General features: G+C 43.4%; 1 protein-coding gene across 4 annotated transcripts in view; it reads left to right on the top strand.

The window, feature by feature from the left end:
- Window positions 1-2,886, top strand: part of chd7 (chromodomain helicase DNA binding protein 7) — a 48,631-nt gene extending 45,745 nt beyond the window's left edge. For all 4 annotated transcript variants that reach the window (XM_030364273.1, XM_030364272.1, XM_030364270.1 and 1 more), the window contains exon 41: window positions 191-2,886. In XM_030364273.1, coding sequence (XP_030220133.1) covers window positions 191-1,230 — 1,040 coding nt within the window. In that variant the 3' untranslated portion in view covers window positions 1,231-2,886. The remainder of the gene's footprint in view (window positions 1-190) is intronic.
- The last annotated feature ends 15,663 nt before the right edge of the window (window positions 2,887-18,549 follow it).

Here is an 18,549-nt window from a genome sequence, read left to right as displayed (position 1 = left end):
GGGAGGACCCTTTACAAAGTGGGAGGACCCTTTACAAAGTGGGAGGACCCTTTACAAAGTGGGAGGACCCTTTACAAAGTGGGAGCTCTCTTAACAAGATGAGAGCTCTCTTAACAAGATGGGAGCTCTCTTAACAAGGTGGGAGGTCCCTTAGCAAAGTGGGAGGCTGTAATCTGTGTTGTCTATGCAGGAGGTCTGAACCCGCTGCTGCTCAGCAGTCTCCTGGGGGGGATGGACCTGTCGTCGCTGCAGAGCCTCCAGTCTCTCCAGCTGGGGGGGATGGACCTGTCGTCCCTCCAGAGCCTGCAGTCCCTGCAGCTGGCTGCCGGCCTCATGGCTTTCCCGCCCTCCTCGGACCCCAAGCAGGCGGCCGCCAACGCGGCAGCGGCCTCCATGCTGCCCCTCATGCTGCCCGGCATGGGGGGGCTTGGGGGCATGGGGGGGCTGTCCAACATGTTCAGCCTGGGCGGTCTGGGCGGTCTGTTCGGAGGGAACTTAGCCGCCGCCTCGTCACAGTCGCCATTCGGCGCCATGGTAACAGGGACGGCCGGCAACGGAACCCTGGAGGAGGAAGAGGAGGTGGAGGAAGAGGAGGCAGAGGAGGAAGGGAGCAGCAAGAGGAGGAGAGACGAGGAGGAGGGGAGAGAGGGAGGAGCTGCGGAGGAGGGAGAAGCAGAAGGGAAGAAGGCGAAGAGAAGGAAGAGGAAGGCGGAGCGCGAGGAGAAGGCCAGCGGCAGCGTGGCCACGCCCCTGGCGGCGGACCCGCCCTCGGAGGCGGCGGTGCTGAACGGAGACGCGGCGGCGCTGCTGGCCGGCCTGTCGGCCAACTCTCTGGGCTTCAACCCCTTCCTGCTGTCCAGCATGGCCCCGGGGCTCTTTTACCCCTCGGTGTTCCTGCCCCCCGGCCTGGCCGCCCTCGGCCTGCAGGGCTTCCCCTCGGCCTCCGCCAGCACGCTGGCTCAGCTGCAGAGCGCAATGGCCACCGCCTCCGCCGTTGCCACGGCCACCAGCAGCCCCACCCCCAGGAAGGAGGGAGGAGCGGCAGGAGAGGAGCAGGGCGGAGCGGCGGCCCAGGAGGGCGGAGGAGCGGACAGTGACTTGGGCGGAGAGAGAGAGGAGGAGGAGGAGGAGGAGGAGACGGGAGGAGAGGGGGATGACTCACCGATGGAGGAGGAGAGGGAAGGGGAGGGCGAGCAGGAGGGCTCCTCAGAGAAGGACAAGAGTGACTGAAGGTAAAAAAGGAAAAGAGGACACGACAGGAAACACAAACTTGACCGACCTCGGGGTATAACGAAGGCCCGGTCTCTCCGTCTGTCTCTCTCCCCCCTCCCCCCTCAGATATCTAAGCGGGATGAGTTCTCATCTTTCTGTTGTGTGTCCTGGTTCTGCCAGCTATATCTACTGTGTGTGGGAGCGCGGTCTCTCTCGGTAGTCTAGTCAGGATCCTCTACTGGGAGGGGGCGGGGCCCCTCCTCCACCTAGTTTGACCTTCAACCTGTCGGCACTGTGCAGTGCTTCAGAAGTGATAAAGTATAAAGAGCAAGCGGTCTGCTGGCCGCCTCAGGAGTCGGTGTTTCCAGAACTTTCTCTGGACTCTTGATATTGACTGAAGTTACACTTTGATTTTCTTTTTTTCTTCCTTAACATTCTAAAAACGGCATTATGAGGTCGCCCGCCTGTCTGACGACGCTGCTGCAAAGGAATTGTGGGTAATGGAGTTTATCTGCTGCATCGTCTCAGAGCAGATTTTGTTTTGTAATTTTATTACTTTTTTTTGTAGTTCTCACATATCAGACCAGGTCGACTTTAAAGCGTTTCTACATGTCTGTCACACACTGCAATACCCACGCGCACACGCAGAGGACCAGCCCACATCCAGGTCCAACTCTGACCCAGGTCAAACTTACATCCAGGTCAAACTCACATTCGGGTGGTCTAGCTCACATCCGGGCGGTCTAGCTCACATCCAGGTCTAGCTCGCGCTGGGTCCTGCGTGTGGTGTGTTGGAACGGCCCGGTGACTGAACCCCCTCTCAAGGGTCTTACTACTGTCTTCATCTCTCTCTGGGATCGTCTGCTCTGCCTGGCATGGGCGGGCGGGGGTTGGGGACCTCTGATTGGCTGGTGTCTCTCAGGCAGGAGCGGTCTCTCCCAGGGGAGGGAGCCGGGGGAACGTGGTCTCTCCCGGTCCGGGTGGGAACTCCGCCCACCCGACCTGTGGTCCGTTGTTGTCCTGCTCCGTAGCCATGGCAGCGGCTGATCTAGTCTCACACTGTGGAACGCCGTGGAACACTGAACACGCGGCGCTCACTAAAAAATAGGTTCTATATCATATATATCTATGAATTTTGGGCTGGTGTATTGTCGTGGAAACACAGGTTGACATCGCTGCCTTTTAAACGCTGTGGGCGTCTCGAACGCATCCCCCCCCTGCTGACACAGCAATAATCAAGGCAGCTTTTGAATGTTCAGACATAACATACACACACACAAACATGCACACACAAACACACAAACACAAACAGTACATGACTAACCAGATGTGTGGTATGAAATAAAAATGAACCTAAACTGTAAATGATGAATAATACTGCAATCATGTCTCACTCTGTTCCTGTTGATGCACTGGTGTTGAGAGTTCAATATAATCAGGTACCTTTATTACTTAGCTACTTTCTTGAAATGGACTTTTAGTTACTTTTAGCCAGCAAGCTGAAGAGCATTACCTCAAAATTATCTAGCCTTGAAGTTTACAGACTTACCGTGTACATGTTCTTTATTTTGGTGTGTCTTTTTGTTTTATTTTGTTTTTTGAGACATCATTATGATGAATTGTAGCTATGATGCTTTTAATAAAAGTGAATCACAATATTCGCCTAGGAAACCACATCCTCTCCGTCTCCATTATTTTGTGGGTGGGTGGGTGGGTGTTGGTGAGTGTAGTCAAGCATCAGCAATGGCCTGCCTCCGTCTGCAGCCGCTGACGAAACCCGAACTGACAGCCAGACGTGTGTGTGTAGTGGGTGAATGTCTGACCGTCGCGCTAACAAAGGAATGCAGCCAGACCTTTGGTCGGCTCTCTGGCGTAGACTTAGCCCGGTCCGAAAAGCTAACGGTCTTCAGACCAAAGCTTGAGCTCTGAACCCCAATGTGTAATCTTGTAAATGTGAAGACTGGACTGACGCAGATAATAAATAATAACATGCTGCAAGATACACATTCAGTTCAAATGGATAGCTTTCAGGCTAAGAAGGTAGGGCTAAAACTAAAGAATATAGGCCTAAAATATGGTTATTTGGTTGTACTTTGGGTTAGGGTGTGGTTGGCTACAGCAAGGGTGGGTTGGCTACAGCAAGGGTTATTCAACCCTTGTTATTGTAGTTGATGAATTAATATCAACTACAATAGGGATCCATGTTTATCATGCTACCTCACCAACTCTGTCTCTCGAAACGTCCCCACAAATATGAGAGTGGGTGTATGTGTTTGAGAGACGTCTGGCCTAATCGTCTTGCTGGAGGAAGTGGGACGTGAAATCCACCAGCCCTCCTGGGTACACACACACCAACCCAGCATGCACTCTGTCTCTCAGACATCGTCTTTCTCTCTCTAACCCAACCCTAACCTAACCATTAAACCATGACCTAACCATAAAGCCCTAACATTTTGGGTTTAATGGTTTGGTTAGTGCCAAACCTTACCATTAAACTTAGCCCTAACCATTAAGCCCTAACCTAATCATTAAGCCCTGACCTAACAATTAGACCTATCCATCAAACCCAGCCCTAACCATTAAACCCTAACCTTACCATTAAACCCTAACCCAACCATTAAACCCAGCCCTAACCATTAAACCCTAACCCAACCATTAAACCCAGCCCTTACCATTCTTTTCCTTTTTTCTTTGAATGTTAAGCCCACCGGTGCGCTTCAAGCAGCCAGTGATTGATCGGCAGGTGTTATTCAACGCTGGGCCTACCTTCTTGTCATGGGAGGATCTCTCCCAAACAAGACACACATACTCTGCAGAGGTGTAAAACAGGGCCAAACCAGTAGATCTTATGCCGCGTTTCCACTGCAGGGTGAGGAACGGATCGGTTCCCAAAGGTGCGGTACGGGTTGCGTTTCCACCCCCAAAAGTGGGCGTGACCCGGACTTAGCTGTACCCGTTTTGGCCTCGTTTTCAGTACTCCTCCGTTGGGGTACTGAAAACGAGACAAGACGCCTGAAAGGGTCCCGGGAAATTCTAGCTACACACCCCCTCCGTTGATTGGTCGACAGAATCATCACTTCCGGGCGACGTGGGGATAAAAACAAACAAACAGTAGCCTCGAGGTATTATTCTTTACAATTAACATGTCGCGTAAAACGCTTGCTTGGGCGAACAAGGAGGTGGAGACGTTCGTCTGCATTCTTGGGGAGGAAGACGTTGTTTACGATGTTTACGTAGCTGCCGCGGCGATCAACATCCGGCCTACCTAAAAGGGTACTGTCGGCGGTGGAAACGCGACCTCGGAACTGAGCTGGGCTATACCGCTCCCTCCCTACCGCACCATTGCGAACCGATCCGTTCCGCACCCTGCATTGGAAACGCGGCAAAAGACGGCTCCTGTCACCAGTCCTTTATGGTACCCGTATTCTATGTGCTGTGTGAGGCTTCTTGTCAGCATGCAGTTGTTCATCAGCTCAAGGACCCCATTCCGTGTCAGAGGTCCAAACTGCTTGATCTCCTCTGTGAAAATGTTGTCCAGGCCGATGGTTTTGCAAGTCTTGAGGGCTTTGATGCCTACAGTATATTGAGCTCTTCAAGGGCTCAGTCAGTCCGGTGTTTTGGGAGTGCTGAAGTCGGTCTACCTTTGGTCTTGGCTGTTTGGTGGTGGATTTCTTGTTGAGCAGCAACTGATACACAACTTGGTTGGCCGTGGTGGTATACTGTTGCTGTGTTGGAGTTGATGGGTCATTGCTGATTTTTCGGATGAGGCTCTATGCCTTTTTTCATTTTTTTGTCTCCAGTAGAGTTTGCCATTTCCACTGGCGGCATTCTGACAGGGAGGTCATGAGTCTCTCACCTACTTTGATGATGCTTTCATCAAAGGGGTCTGATTCGTAGAGCTGTTGCTATTGCTCATATAGTTCGCTACTTGCAGCGTCAAGGCCAGGGATGTATTGAGTGCGACAGCCTCTTGGGATGTTCTTCTGGGCTGCCTCATGAACTAGCTTGGTGAAGATAAGATTTTTGGGGTCCGCTTGACGGTGGGGGTCTTTAAGATATTCTTGGAAGCCAGGCCAGTTCGCTTTCTCAAAGTTGAATCTTCTCCGGAAAGGAACTGTGGCTGGGGTAACTGCAGCATTGACTGTAAGGCCAATTGGGCCGTGTCAGTCCCAGCTTCTTGCTCAATCCAGAGATGTTATGCCTGACAAACGTGATATCAGGGTTGTAGCCGGCTTTCCATCGCCCCCTATCAAAGGACTTTGGTAGTTTGGCATCATGGATCAGGTAGAGCTGGTTGGTTTCGGCTACTGCTTCCAATTCATCTTCATCGTCAGTTTCCGGCGTATCCCCATTGTGAACTGTGGCTGTTGAAGTCTCCAAACACACTATCCTTTGATGGTATTTCTGCCATCAGGAAAGTTGTAGAGGTGGCTTGTAGACGGAGCAGATGGTAATTTCTCTGAGCTCAGGGGTTTGCTGTTTTCATCGCTCTTTGATGTTTATGCGATGATTGTCCTGTTTTTTGCAAGCTTGACGCTTCCATGTTTTCCATGTGTTCTTTCAATGAGGGTGGTCATGCCTTCCACTCGAGGGCGGGGATGTTTGGGTCCGCGGTGAGTTTTTTGAAGGCAGAGAGTATCACACTGATGCTCTCTGCAGAGTTAGGCAGCAAGTTCTTCTCAGCTGCAGACAGTCCTTCAACATTTAGAGATATGATGGTCAAAGATGGCCTTGGTGGCAGGCGTTGGCCTCTCTTCCTCTTTCGGGCTGATGGGCTAGTGCCATTATTTGGGCTATTCGACATCATTTGTCTTTCGGCTTGGCGTCAAAGTGTTTGGTAGAATTCGCAAGTAGTATTGTTGTTATTACTTGGCAGGGATCGCGACGTGAACTCTTCTACCTTGATCCCCCTAACCATTAAACCCTGACCTAACCATTAAACCCTGACCTAACCATTAAACCCTGACCTAACCATCAAACCCTAACCTAACCATTAAACCCTCACCTAACCATTAAACCTTAACCTAACCATTAAACCCTAACCTAACCATCAAACCCTGACCTAACCAATAAACCCTAACCTAACCATCAAACCCTAGCCTAACCATCAAACCCTAGCCTAACCATCAAACCCTAACCTAACCATCAAACCCTGACCTAACCTAACCAATAAACCCTAACCTAAACAGTTCTTCTTTAGTCAGGTTTTTGCATGTGACACACACTGCATGCATGCGTGCGCGCGTGTGTGTGTCTTTGGCTGGACGTGTCACTTCCTGCTCCCTGTGGTTGTCATGGCAATAAAGAGCCATCTGCTGTCGGCATGACGACCTGCGGCCTGCTGGCTGTCAGCCAACTGTGATTGATCGCCCCGAGAGAGAGAAGAGAGAGGGGGGGAGAGCGAGAGGGGGGGAGAGCGAGAGGGGAAGAGAGCGAGAGGGGGAGAGGGGGAGGGGGAGAGCGAGAGGGGGAGAGAGAGAGAGAGGAAACAGGAGAGGAGAGTAAATAATAGATGAGGCATAGAAGTGATGACAGAAGAACGAGTGGAGAAGTGGACATCCAGATGTAACATCTCTCTCTCCCTCTCTCTCTAGAGGAAGAGAGATAGTTATCTCTCCACTCATAAATCCATCTCTCAGCCAATCGATACAGGGTGTCAGGATGAGGTAATTGATGACCTCACAGTCAATAAGCGATATGATAGGCCGACACACAGCACAGGCCGCTGCTGCAAACACAGGGTCACATTTCACCGGCCGTCTTTATGTGTGTGAGTATATGTGTGTTTGTGTATCTGTTAGTGTGTGTGTGTGTGTGTGTGTGTGTGTGTGTGTGTGTGTGTGTGTGTGTGTGTGTGTTTCAGTCAGATCCAGAAAGGTTTTGAATCGTGCATTCGACGGGAAAACTAAGCTTGGCTTACGGCGACCTCTGGTGGTTATTTTGTTGGTTTTTGTGAAATAATAATGACATCATAGTTTGTTATTTTATATGTGTAAATAAAAGTTATATTTGTTTACAATTCTGATGCACAGAACAGTTTCAAGATGTTATGGTTTATGGATAATTAAATGACCAACGTGTATTTCTAGTATAAAGTATAAATACAATTCCAGATTGGCTCTAAAATAACAGCATTAAGCCTACTTACATTTTAAGTGGACTTAATCAAGTATACATACAATTGAAGGGAAGAAATTAGTTGAATAGTTTCCTCCGGTTGAGTTGTGCCCTCGGTTCCCTCGGTCAAGCCGGGTCGAACATTGACTAATCCTTTCTTCAGTTATAACTACTTTATTCTTCCTTTCTTTATTGTTCTTTACCCATTTTGGGACCTAACTACTTCGAAAAATGCTCACCGAGACTCCATGCCGCGGAATCCTCTGTTGATTTTCCCGCTTCGTATATTTTCAGTCGGTCTCTGGGAGCTACGTTGACGCTAGAGCTTGATGACGTCGGCCGCTCTAGCCCAAGGTAGCTATCATAAAACCTAACCATTTCCAATATCTTCCCCTCTGCAGACGCAAATGGGCGTTCTCGTGTGGTGGGGGTTCCCGTTTACGCAGACTGGAACGCCCCCTTCTTATTCTTCGTCGCCTTTCTCGCTGAACTGTATTAAAATGTCAAAGTGTACTACTCCGAAACCATGTAAATAGTGTTGTAAATAAACTTCCAAAGCTTTTCAAATCTTATTTGGAAAATAACTTCACATGGTGTGTCTTTTTACAATTTATTCGTTACCAGCATTCGTAGTGTTGATCAGCAGTAAAATAGTCCGCTATAAGACGTGGACGTCGCTTAGCAACCGAAGACGCTGGGGTTGACAAGATACCGGACTACTACCCATGCAAGTGAACGGAGCGCTCCACGGCATTGAGAAGACCCGTGTAATAAAGGCCTATAAAATGTCTGTTTATGGCATAGATTTCTCCTCAAATTAGGCCAATAAAGCAATGATAACAAAAACAAAAAGAACACAAACGATCGATCAAAGGCCCGACCCGACAATCAAAACCCTCATTGTTTAACATGAATTGGCTAAACAAATGACCACTGTAGCATATTTAAACACAATTCAAATTGTGCAGAGAATTATTTCCATTGGTCATTCTCAGTGGCGGCTGGCGATCAAACATGTTGGTGGGGCACAGTAACAGACAGGGGGTCTGAGGTTCTCGCCCCCCCCCCCCCCCCCCCCCCAAATCAAATCTATTTAATAGAGTTGATTTCCTGTATTCTGGTGCATTTTGGGGATGGCCACTACCTATTTACCTGCTTTTCATTCAGATTCATAGCCTACATCCTGACTTGCAGGGCCTGGACAAGCTTACACTGCATCTACAGACCTACTTCAAGGCCATTCCACCAGCCATTGCTATTTGACCCTTTGTTGTTATTCTGATATTGAGACAAATCATGATCACTGTCCTATAGCGTCCATTTTTTTGCCGCTTTCACACCAAAAAGAACCGAGAGCCGGTTCCGGGCTGGTGCTAGGGCCAGTTCCAAACTGGTTCCAGCCTTACCCCAGTTAAGAACCGGTTGGTTTCACACCGGCCAGAGCCAGCCATGGAGCCGGCGTGAGCAACGTCATGACGTCACTGCAAACGTCTCGGCTAGTGAGCTTAGACAGAAGCATACGGCCGACATCTTTCTTTATTCTGGGTGGAAATAGTAACATAGTTACGCCATCAAATGCGTTTATGGAAACATTTTTAGCGAGAAATGTGCATTTTACTTTCATAATGTTCGCTCGGTGAATGTGAAGGATGTTTGGTTTGATAGTTATGACGAAGAGGGAACGCTCCGTTCACTTGCATGGACATGGACTCATCTAGCTGCGTTGGCGCATTGACGCGTTGAACCACCACACAATAGGCGCGCAGAAGAACCCTCGCGCCAGTTTCAAACACAACAACAAGAATTTCGTCTTCGATTCAATCCGTGTATGGTTCGTTCTTTGAATATTCCGATTTAAAACAAAATCAGAAAAAACAAAAAAGAACCATACACGGATTCACGTCCATTGTTTACTTCGGTGTTTTAAAACATGCCGGTCTTCGTTGGTCTTCCTGTTTATGAAGGTACGGATAACTCCGCCCCCTGCCCCCGGCGTAAAAGCGGTTCTAGTTCTAGCCCAGCTCTAAAGTGGGGCCAGAGTTGAACCGGTTTTTAGGGGCCGGAGCCGGTTCTTTGGCGGTGTGAAACCAAAGCCCTGGCCCTAGCTCCGAACTGGCCCGGAACCGGCCCCGATTTTGCGGCGGTGTGAAAGGGGCATTTGTGAGTCTCAATTGCCCCTTTCACACCGCCGCAAAATCGGGGCCGGTTCCGGGCCAGTTCGGAGCTAGGGCCAGGGCTTTGGTTTCACACCGCCAAAGAACCGGCTCCGGCCCCTAAAAACCGGTTCAACTCTGGCCCCACTTTAGAGCTGGGCTAGAACTAGAACCGCTTTTACGCCGGGGGCAGGGGCGGAGTTATCCGTACCTTCATAAACAGGAAGACCAACGAAGACCGGCATTTTTTAAAACACCGAAGTAAACAATGGACGTGAATCCGTGTATGGTTCTTTTTTTTTTTTTCTGATTTTGTTTTAAATCGGAATATTCAAAGAACGAACCATACACGGATTGAATCGAAGACGAAATTGTTGTTGTGTTTGAAACTGGCGCGAGGGTTCTTCTGCGCGCCTATCGTGTGGTGGTTCAACGCGTCAACGCGCCAACGCAGCTAGATGAGTCCATGTCCATGCAAGTGAACGGAGCGTTCCCTTTTCGTCATAACTATCAAACCAAACATCCGTCACATTCACCGAGCGAACATTATGAAAGTAAAATGCACATTTCTCGCTAAAAATGTTTCCATAAACGCATTTGATGGCGTAACTATGTTACTATTTCCACCCAGAATAAAGAAAGATGTCGGCCGTATGCTTCTGTCCAAGCTCACTAGCCGAGACGTTTGCAGTGACGTCATGACGTTGCTCACGCCGGCTCCATGGCTGGCTCTGGCCGGTGTGAAACCAACCGGTTCTTAACTGGGGTAAGGCTGGAACCAGTTTGGAACTGGCCCTAGCACCAGCCCGGAACTGGCTCTCGGTTCTTTTTGGTGTGAAAGCGGCAAATGTCTACTTCAAATGCAGTTAGAAATATGGGACAGTTGCTTAATTTTGTTTATATGCTACAGGCCGAAAGTCAAGACTAAATTAATATGTAACTTACTTGCTCCTTTTAAGTATAACATTGCTTGGGGAGTCCAATTTCTCCACTGAAAAGGGTGGAAAGTGCTTACAACTCTCTGCTAGTTAGCGATCTATGAAACTGTTGTTTTTTATTGGTCGTCATGAAAAAAAAACATAAGGGGTAACACTGTCGTTTTTTATTGGTCGTCATGAAAAAAACAAAAGGGGTAACACTGTCGATATTTCTCAAATAAAACATAGGGGGTAACACTGTTGTTTTTCTTTGGTCGTCATGAAAAAAAACACAAGGGGTAACACTGTCGTTTTAATCGAATGAAACAAAAGGGGTAACACTGTCGTTTTAATCAAATGAAACATAAGGGGTAACACTGTCGTTTTTTATCGGCCGTCATGAAAAAAACATAAGGGGTAACACTGTTTTTTTTGATTGGTCGTCATGAAAAGAAATACAAGGGGCAACACTTGTTTTTTATTGGTCGTCTTGAAGAAAAACATAAGGGGTAACACTGTTGTCTTTGTCAAATAAAATATAAGGGGTAACACTGTCGTTTTTTATCAGTCGTCATAAAAAAAACATAAGGGGTAACACTGTCGTTTTTTATTGGTCGTCATGAAAAAAACATACGGGAAATAATAGAAATATACACATACATTTTAATGTCATGTAGATCCTCTTTATTGATGATTGATTATTGTGTATTTTCAACGCCTCAGTGGTGCAGTGGAGTGTACTCTGCCTAACCCACTGGCGACCGCGGCTCAATTTCTGTGGAAAACACAATATCTTTAATTTGAAACGTAATGCCATCATGTCTATTGCATATATATTGTCATATATAACCACAGACATTTAATTTATAAATCTCAGTGGGAAGTGGAGAGAGCTGTGAGCTAACCCCCTGGAGACCGGGGTTCAAGTCTGGTTGATGTCCTATGTTGGAAGACTCTTATCTCTATTTCATGTGAATTATAAAGTCAAGTATAACCATTGTGTTGAGTTTATTCGGTGTCTTGATGGTAAACATGAGGGGTAACTGTCGTTTTTTATCGGCCGTCATGAAATAAACATAAGGGGTAACACTGTTGTTTTTTATTGGTCGTCATGAAAAAAAACATAAGGGGTAACACTGTTGTTTTTTATTGGTCTTCATGAAAAAAAACATAAGGGGTAACACTGTCGTTTTTATCAAATGAAACGTAAAGGGTAACACTGTCGTTTTTTATCTGTTGTCATGAAAAACCCATAAGGGGTAACACTGTCGAAATGTATCGAATAAAACATAGGGGGTAACACTGTCGTTTTTATCACATGAAACATGAGGGGTGACACTGTCGTTTTTCTTTGGTCGTCATGAAAAAAACCATAAGGGGTAACACTGTTGTTTTTTATTGGTCGTCATGAAAAAAAAAGATGTTTGAAAAAAGAAAAAATTGTCCTTGTCAAATAAAATATAAGGGGTAACACTGTTGTTTTTCATCAGACATCATGTCAAAAAAACATAAGGGGTAACACTGTCGTTTTTATCAAATGAAACGTAAAGGGTAACACTGTCGTTTTTTATTTGTCGTCATGAAAAACCCATAAGGGGTAACACTGTCGAAATGTATCGAATAAAACAGGGGGTAACACTGTCGTTTTCACCAAATGAAACATGAGGGGTGACACTGTTGTTTTTCTTTGGTCGTCATGAAAAAAACCACAAGGGGTAACACTGATGTTTTTTATTGGTCGTCATGAAAAAAAACCTAAGGGGTAACAGTGTCGTTTTTTATTGGTCGTCATGAAAAAAACCTAAGGGGTAACAGTGTTGTTTTTTATTGGTTGTCATGAAAAAAAACACAAGGGGTAACACTGTTGGTTTTTTTTGGTCGTCATGATAAAACATAAGGGGTAACACTGTTGTTTTTCTTCAGTCATCATGGGAAAATAACATAAGGGGTAACACTGTCGTGTTTATTAAATGAAACATGAGGGGTGACACTGTTGTTTTTTATTGGTCTGAATGAAAAAAAACATAAGGGGTGACCCTGTCGTTTTTTATTGGTCTTCATGAAAAAAAAACATAAGGGTTGTTTTTTATTAGTCGTCAGGAAAAAAACACAAGGGGTAACACTGTTGTTTTTTATTGGTCGTCATGAAAAAACCCATAAGGGGTAACACTGTTGTTTTTTATTGGTCGTCATGAAAAAAAACATAAAGGGTAACACTGTTGTCTTTGTCAAATAAAATATAAGGGGTAACAGTGTCGTATTTTATTGGTCGTCATGAAAAAAAACCTGAGGGAAATAATAGAAACACACACATACATTCTAATGTCATGTATATCCTCTTTATTGATGATTGATTGGTGTGTATTGTCATCGCCTCAGTGGTGCAGTGGAGTGCACTCTGCCTAACCCCCTGGAGACCGGGGTTCAAGTCCGGTTGATGTCCTCTGTTGGAAGTCACTTATTTCTATTTCATGTGAATTATAAAGTCAAGTATAACCATTGTGATGATTTATTCGATGCATTGATAAGTTCGGAGGTTAACACTCTAAACAGCTCAGGTTCGGACCCCCGCACTGTTCCTTTTCATTGGTCGTCATGAAAAAAAAAGATATTTGAAAAAAAAAGAAAAATTGTCCTTGTCAAATAAAATATAAGGGGTAACACTGTTGTTTTTCATCAGTCATGTCAAAAAAAACTCAAAGGGTAACACTGTCGTTTTTTATCTGTCGTCATGAAAAACCCATAAGGGGTAACACTGTCGAAATGTATTGAATAAAACATAGGGGGTAACACTGTCGTTTTCCCCAAATGAAGCATGAGTGGTGACACTCTCGTTTTTCTTTGGTCGTCATGAAAAAAACCATAAGGGGTAACAGTGTTGTTTTTCTTTGGTCGTCATGAAAAAAAAAGATGTTTGAAAAAAAAAAGAAATTGTCTTTGTCAAATAAAATATAAGGGGTTACACTGTTGTTTTTCATCAGTCATCATGTCAAAAAAACATAAGGGGTAACACTGTCGTTTTTATCAAATGAAACGTAAAGGGTAACACTGTCGTTTTTTATCTGTCGTCATGTAAAACCCATAAGGGGTAACACTGTCGAAATGTATCGAATAAAACATAGGGGGTAACACTGTCGTTTTTATCACATGAAACATGAGGGGTGACACTGTCGTTTTTCTTTGGTCGTCATGAAAAAAACCATAAGGGGTAACACTGTTGTTTTTTATTGGTCGTCATGAAAAAAAAAAATGTTTGAAAAAAAAAATGAAAGGGTGATAAGGGGGTGTCGAAATGTATTGAATAAAACATAGGGGGTAACACTGTCGTTTTCCCCAAATGAAACATGAGTGGTGACACTCTCGTTTTTCTTTGGTCGTCATGAAAAAAACCATAAGGGGTAACAGTGTTGTTGTTTTTTGGTCGTCATGAAAAAAAAAGATGTTTGAAAAAAAAAAGAAATTGTCTTTGTCAAATAAAACATAAGGGGTAACACTGTTGTTTTTCATCAGTCATCATGTCAAAAGGGGTAACACTGTCGTTTTTATCAAATGAAACGTCATGAAAAAAAAATGAAAAAAAACATAAAGGGTAACACTGTTGTCTTTGTCAAATAAAATATAAGGGGTAACAGTGTCGTATTTTATTGGTCGTCATGAAAAAAAACCTGAGGGAAATAATAGAAACACACACATACATTCTAATGTCATGTATATCCTCTTTATTGATGGTTGATTGGTGTGTATTGTCATCGCCTCAGTGGTGCAGTGGAGTGCACTCTGCCTAACTCCCTGGAGACCGGGGTTCCAGTCCGGTTGATGTCCTCTGTTGGAAGTCACATATTTCTATTTCATGTGAATTATAAAGTCAAGTATAACCATTGTGATGAATTTATTCGATGCATTGATAAGTTCGGAGGTTAACACTCTAAACAGCTCAGGTTTGGACCCCCGCACTGTTGTTTTTCATTGGTCGTCATGAAAAAAAAAGATATTTGAAAAAAAAAGAAAAATTGTCCTTGTCAAATAAAATATAAGGGGTAACACTGTTGTTTTTCATCAGTCATGTCAAAAAAAACGTAAAGGGTAACACTGTCGTTTTTTATCTGTCGTCATGAAAAACCCATAAGGGGTAACACTGTCGAAATGTATTGAATAAAACATAGGGGGTAACACTGTCGTTTTCCCCAAATGAAACATGAGTGGTGACACTCTCGTTTTTCTTTGGTCGTCATGAAAAAAACCATAAGGGGTAACAGTGTTGTTTTTTATTGGTCGTCATGAAAAAAAAAGATGTTTGAAAAAAAAAAGAAATTGTCTTTGTCAAATAAAATATAAGGGGTAACACTGTTGTTTTTCATCAGTCATGTCAAAAAAACATAAGGGGTAACACTGTCGTTTTTATCAAATGAAACGTAAAGGGTAACACTGTCGTTTTTTATCTGTCGTCATGTAAAACCCATAAGGGGTAACACTGTCGAAATGTATAGAATAAAACAGGGGGTAACACTGTCGTTTTCACCAAATGAAACATGAGGGGTGACACTGTTGTTTTTCTTTGGTCGTCATGAAAAAAACCATAAGGGGTAACACTGATGTTTTTTATTGGTCGTCATGAAAAAAAACCTAAGGGGTAACAGTGTCGTTTTTATTGGTCGTCATGAAAAAAACATAAGGGGTAACACTGTAGTTTTTTTATTGGTTGTCATGAAAAAAACCATAAGGGGTAACACTGTTGTTTTATATTGGTCGTCATTAAAAAAAACACAGGGGGTAACACTGTTGGTTTTTTTTTGGTCGTCATGAAAAAAACGTAAGGGGTAACACTGTTGTTTTTCATCAGTCATCGTGGGAAAATAACATAAGGGGTAACACTGTCGTTTTTATCAAATGAAACATGAGGGGTGACATGACACTGTTGTTTTTTATTGGTCTAAATGAGAAAAAACATAAGGGGTGACCCTGTCGTTTTTTATTGGTCTTCATGAAAAAAAACATAAGGGGTAACACTGTCGAAATGTATCGAATAAAACAGGGGGTAACACTGTCGTTTTCACCAAATGAAACATGAGGGGTGACACTGTTGTTTTTCTTTGGTCGTCATGAAAAAAACCATAAGGGGTAACACTGATGTTTTTTATTGGTCGTCATGAAAAAAAACCTAAGGGGTAACAGTGTCGTTTTTTATTGGTCGTCATGAAAAAAACATAAGGGGTAACACTGTTGTTTTTTATTGGTCGTCATTAAAAAAAACACAAGGGGTAACACTGTTGTTTTTTATTGGTCGTCATGAAAAAAACATAAGGGGTAACACTGTTGAAATAATAGAAATACACACATACATTTTAAAGTCATGTATATCCTCTTTATTGATGATTGATTATTGCGTATTTTCATCGCCTCAGTGGTGCAGTGGTGTGCACTCTGCCTAACCCACTGGAGACCGCGGCTAAATTTCTGAGGAAAACGCAATATCTTTAATCTTAAACGTAATACTATCATGTCTATTGCACTATTGTCATTTATAACCTCAGACACAATTAAATTAAAAATCTCAGTGGGAAGTGGAGATAGCTGTGAGCTAACCCCCTGGAGACCGGGGTTCAAGTCTGGTTGATGTACTCTGTTGGAAGTCTCATATTTCTATTTCATGCGAATTATAAAGTCAAGTATAACCATTGTGAAAAAATAAATAAATAAATTATCCTTGTTAAATAAAATATAAGTTTCAAATAAAATGTTGTTTTTCATCAGTCATCATGGGAAAAAAACATAGGGGGTAACACTGTCGTTTTTATCAAATGAAACGTAAAGGGTAACACTGTCGTATTTTATCTGTCGTCATGAAAAACCCATAAGGGGTAACACTGTCGTTTTTACCAAATGAAACATGAGGGGTGACACTGTTGTTTTTTATTGGTCGTCATGAAAAAAAACACAAGGGGTAACACTGTGGTTTTTTAGTGGTCGTCATGAAAAAAAACATAAGGGGTAACACTGTCGTTTTTTATTGGTTGGCATGAAAAAAAAACATAAAGGGTAACACTGTGGTTTTTCATTGGTCGTCATGAAAAAAAACATAAGGGGTAACACTGTTGTCTTTGTCAAATAAAATATAAGGGGTAACACTGTCGTTTTTTATTGGTCGTCATGAAAAAAGAACATAAGGGGTAACACTGTTGTTTTTTATTGGTCGTCATGAAAAAAAAACACAAGGGGTAACACTGTTGTTTTTTATTGGTAGTCATGAAAAAAAACATAAGGGGTAACACTGTTGTCTTTGTCAAATAAATATAAGGGGTAACACTGTCGTATTTTATTGGTCGTCATGAAAAAAACATAAAAAATAAATAAATAAGTGCCCTCGTCAAATAAAATATAAGGGGTAACACTGTTGTTTTTCATCAGTCATCATGGGAAAAAAACATAAGGGCTAACACTGTCGTTTTTATCAAATGAAACCTAAAGGAGTATCCTACACTCCTGCCCGCTCACTGAGATCCTCCACAGCAGGCCTACTGCATGTCCCTAAGGCGAACCTCAGCACCCTGGGAGAGAGGGCTTTCAGCTACATCGCCCCCAAGTTGTGGAATTCACTGCCAGACTACATCAGACACTGTGACTCAATTACTGACTTTAAAAGCAGACTTAAAACTAATTTCTTCAAGATAGCTTATGGACTGACTGACTGACTTTTATTTTTCTTATTTTTACTTATTTCTATGAGATTAATGTAATTGTAATGAGATGATTGTTTGTGAAGCGACCTTGGATGTCATGAAAGGCGCTTTAAATAAAATGTATTATTATTATTATTATTTAAAGGGTAACACTGTATAGAATAGAATAGAATAGAAACACACACGCACACACGATACGGCCAAATCTTGTGCCGCCTTCTTTGTATTTAATGAAGCAATATAGCATATATATATATATATATATATATATATATATATATATATATATATATATATATATATATATATATATATGTATAGATACACAAATATATATCATACACAATGTTACATTCAGATCTTCAGATCTTTACTATTAACCTTCCATAACAATTCACCCTGTTTTAGTAAGGTCCTAAATCCATATAAGGGGAGGGGGGATTATAGCACCACGATAAAGTGTAACACATAACACATGCAACGCGACAAGGTGAGAGACAAACATACGACAGAGGAAAAAGATACAGGACGACATCAGAACTGACAAAATGTGACTTGGCAAGACAATTGACAAACACACTGGGAAGGTATTAAAGATTGGGTGGAGTGATGTGATTCACATTAAGTGGTCACGGTTAGGGTGTAGAAACGGGTTGGTCATGTTATGCATGAGTGTGGAGGGTGTGTGCCTATGTGTAAAGTGGTAGTTGCAGGGACAAATGAAAAGGAAGAGAGGAAAAAAAAAAAGGGAAGAATAAATAAATAAGCTTTACATAACGGAAGAGGGAGTATTGCAGGTGGTAATACACGGCTTGTAATTATGTTTTTGTTGTATTTATAAACCTTTAAAATGACCAGGTGTCTTCAAAGGTTGATATTTGCTTGTGTGCATTGTATTTTTTCCAGTGAGATGTATTCTGAGATTAGATTTTTCCAGTTATTGATGTGGCAAGATTTCTTTGATTTCCAGTTTTGAAGGACTACTTTTTTAGCGACAACTAGGGAGATAAGCAACGGATTCCTATGTTTTTGCGGGATGTGGATTTCAGAAATGTCACCAAGGAGACATAGTGTAGGGGATGAAGGGATTATGTTGCTCAAGATGGTGGATAGAGTCTCAGTGACTGTAATCCAGAAAGCGTGAACCGGTTTAAAGAGTCATATGGCGTGCAAATAGGCGTCTGTGCTACCTAAAGTGCATTGTGAACAGATACCTGTGTTGGCGAGGCCCATTTTCACCATTTTACTTTGGGTGATGAGAGTTCTGTTAATGACGTTAAACTGTATAAATTGCAGGTTTGTGTTATCGGTCATGGTAAATGTATTTACCACGGCACAGCGGTACCTAGGGACACGATGGTAGACCAGATTATATTAGTGAAGTCCGTAATGGCTCATCGTTTGAGGGAGAAAGATGAGGTGTTAAATTTGCGATTTAAGTGAGTCTGGGCTTTATTAAACTCTGGAGAATAA

The sequence above is a fragment of the Gadus morhua genome, chromosome 8 (assembly GCF_902167405.1).
Source record: "Gadus morhua chromosome 8, gadMor3.0, whole genome shotgun sequence".
Taxonomy (NCBI): Eukaryota; Metazoa; Chordata; class Actinopteri; order Gadiformes; family Gadidae; genus Gadus; species Gadus morhua.
This window is presented reverse-complemented; position numbering and strand designations above follow the sequence as displayed.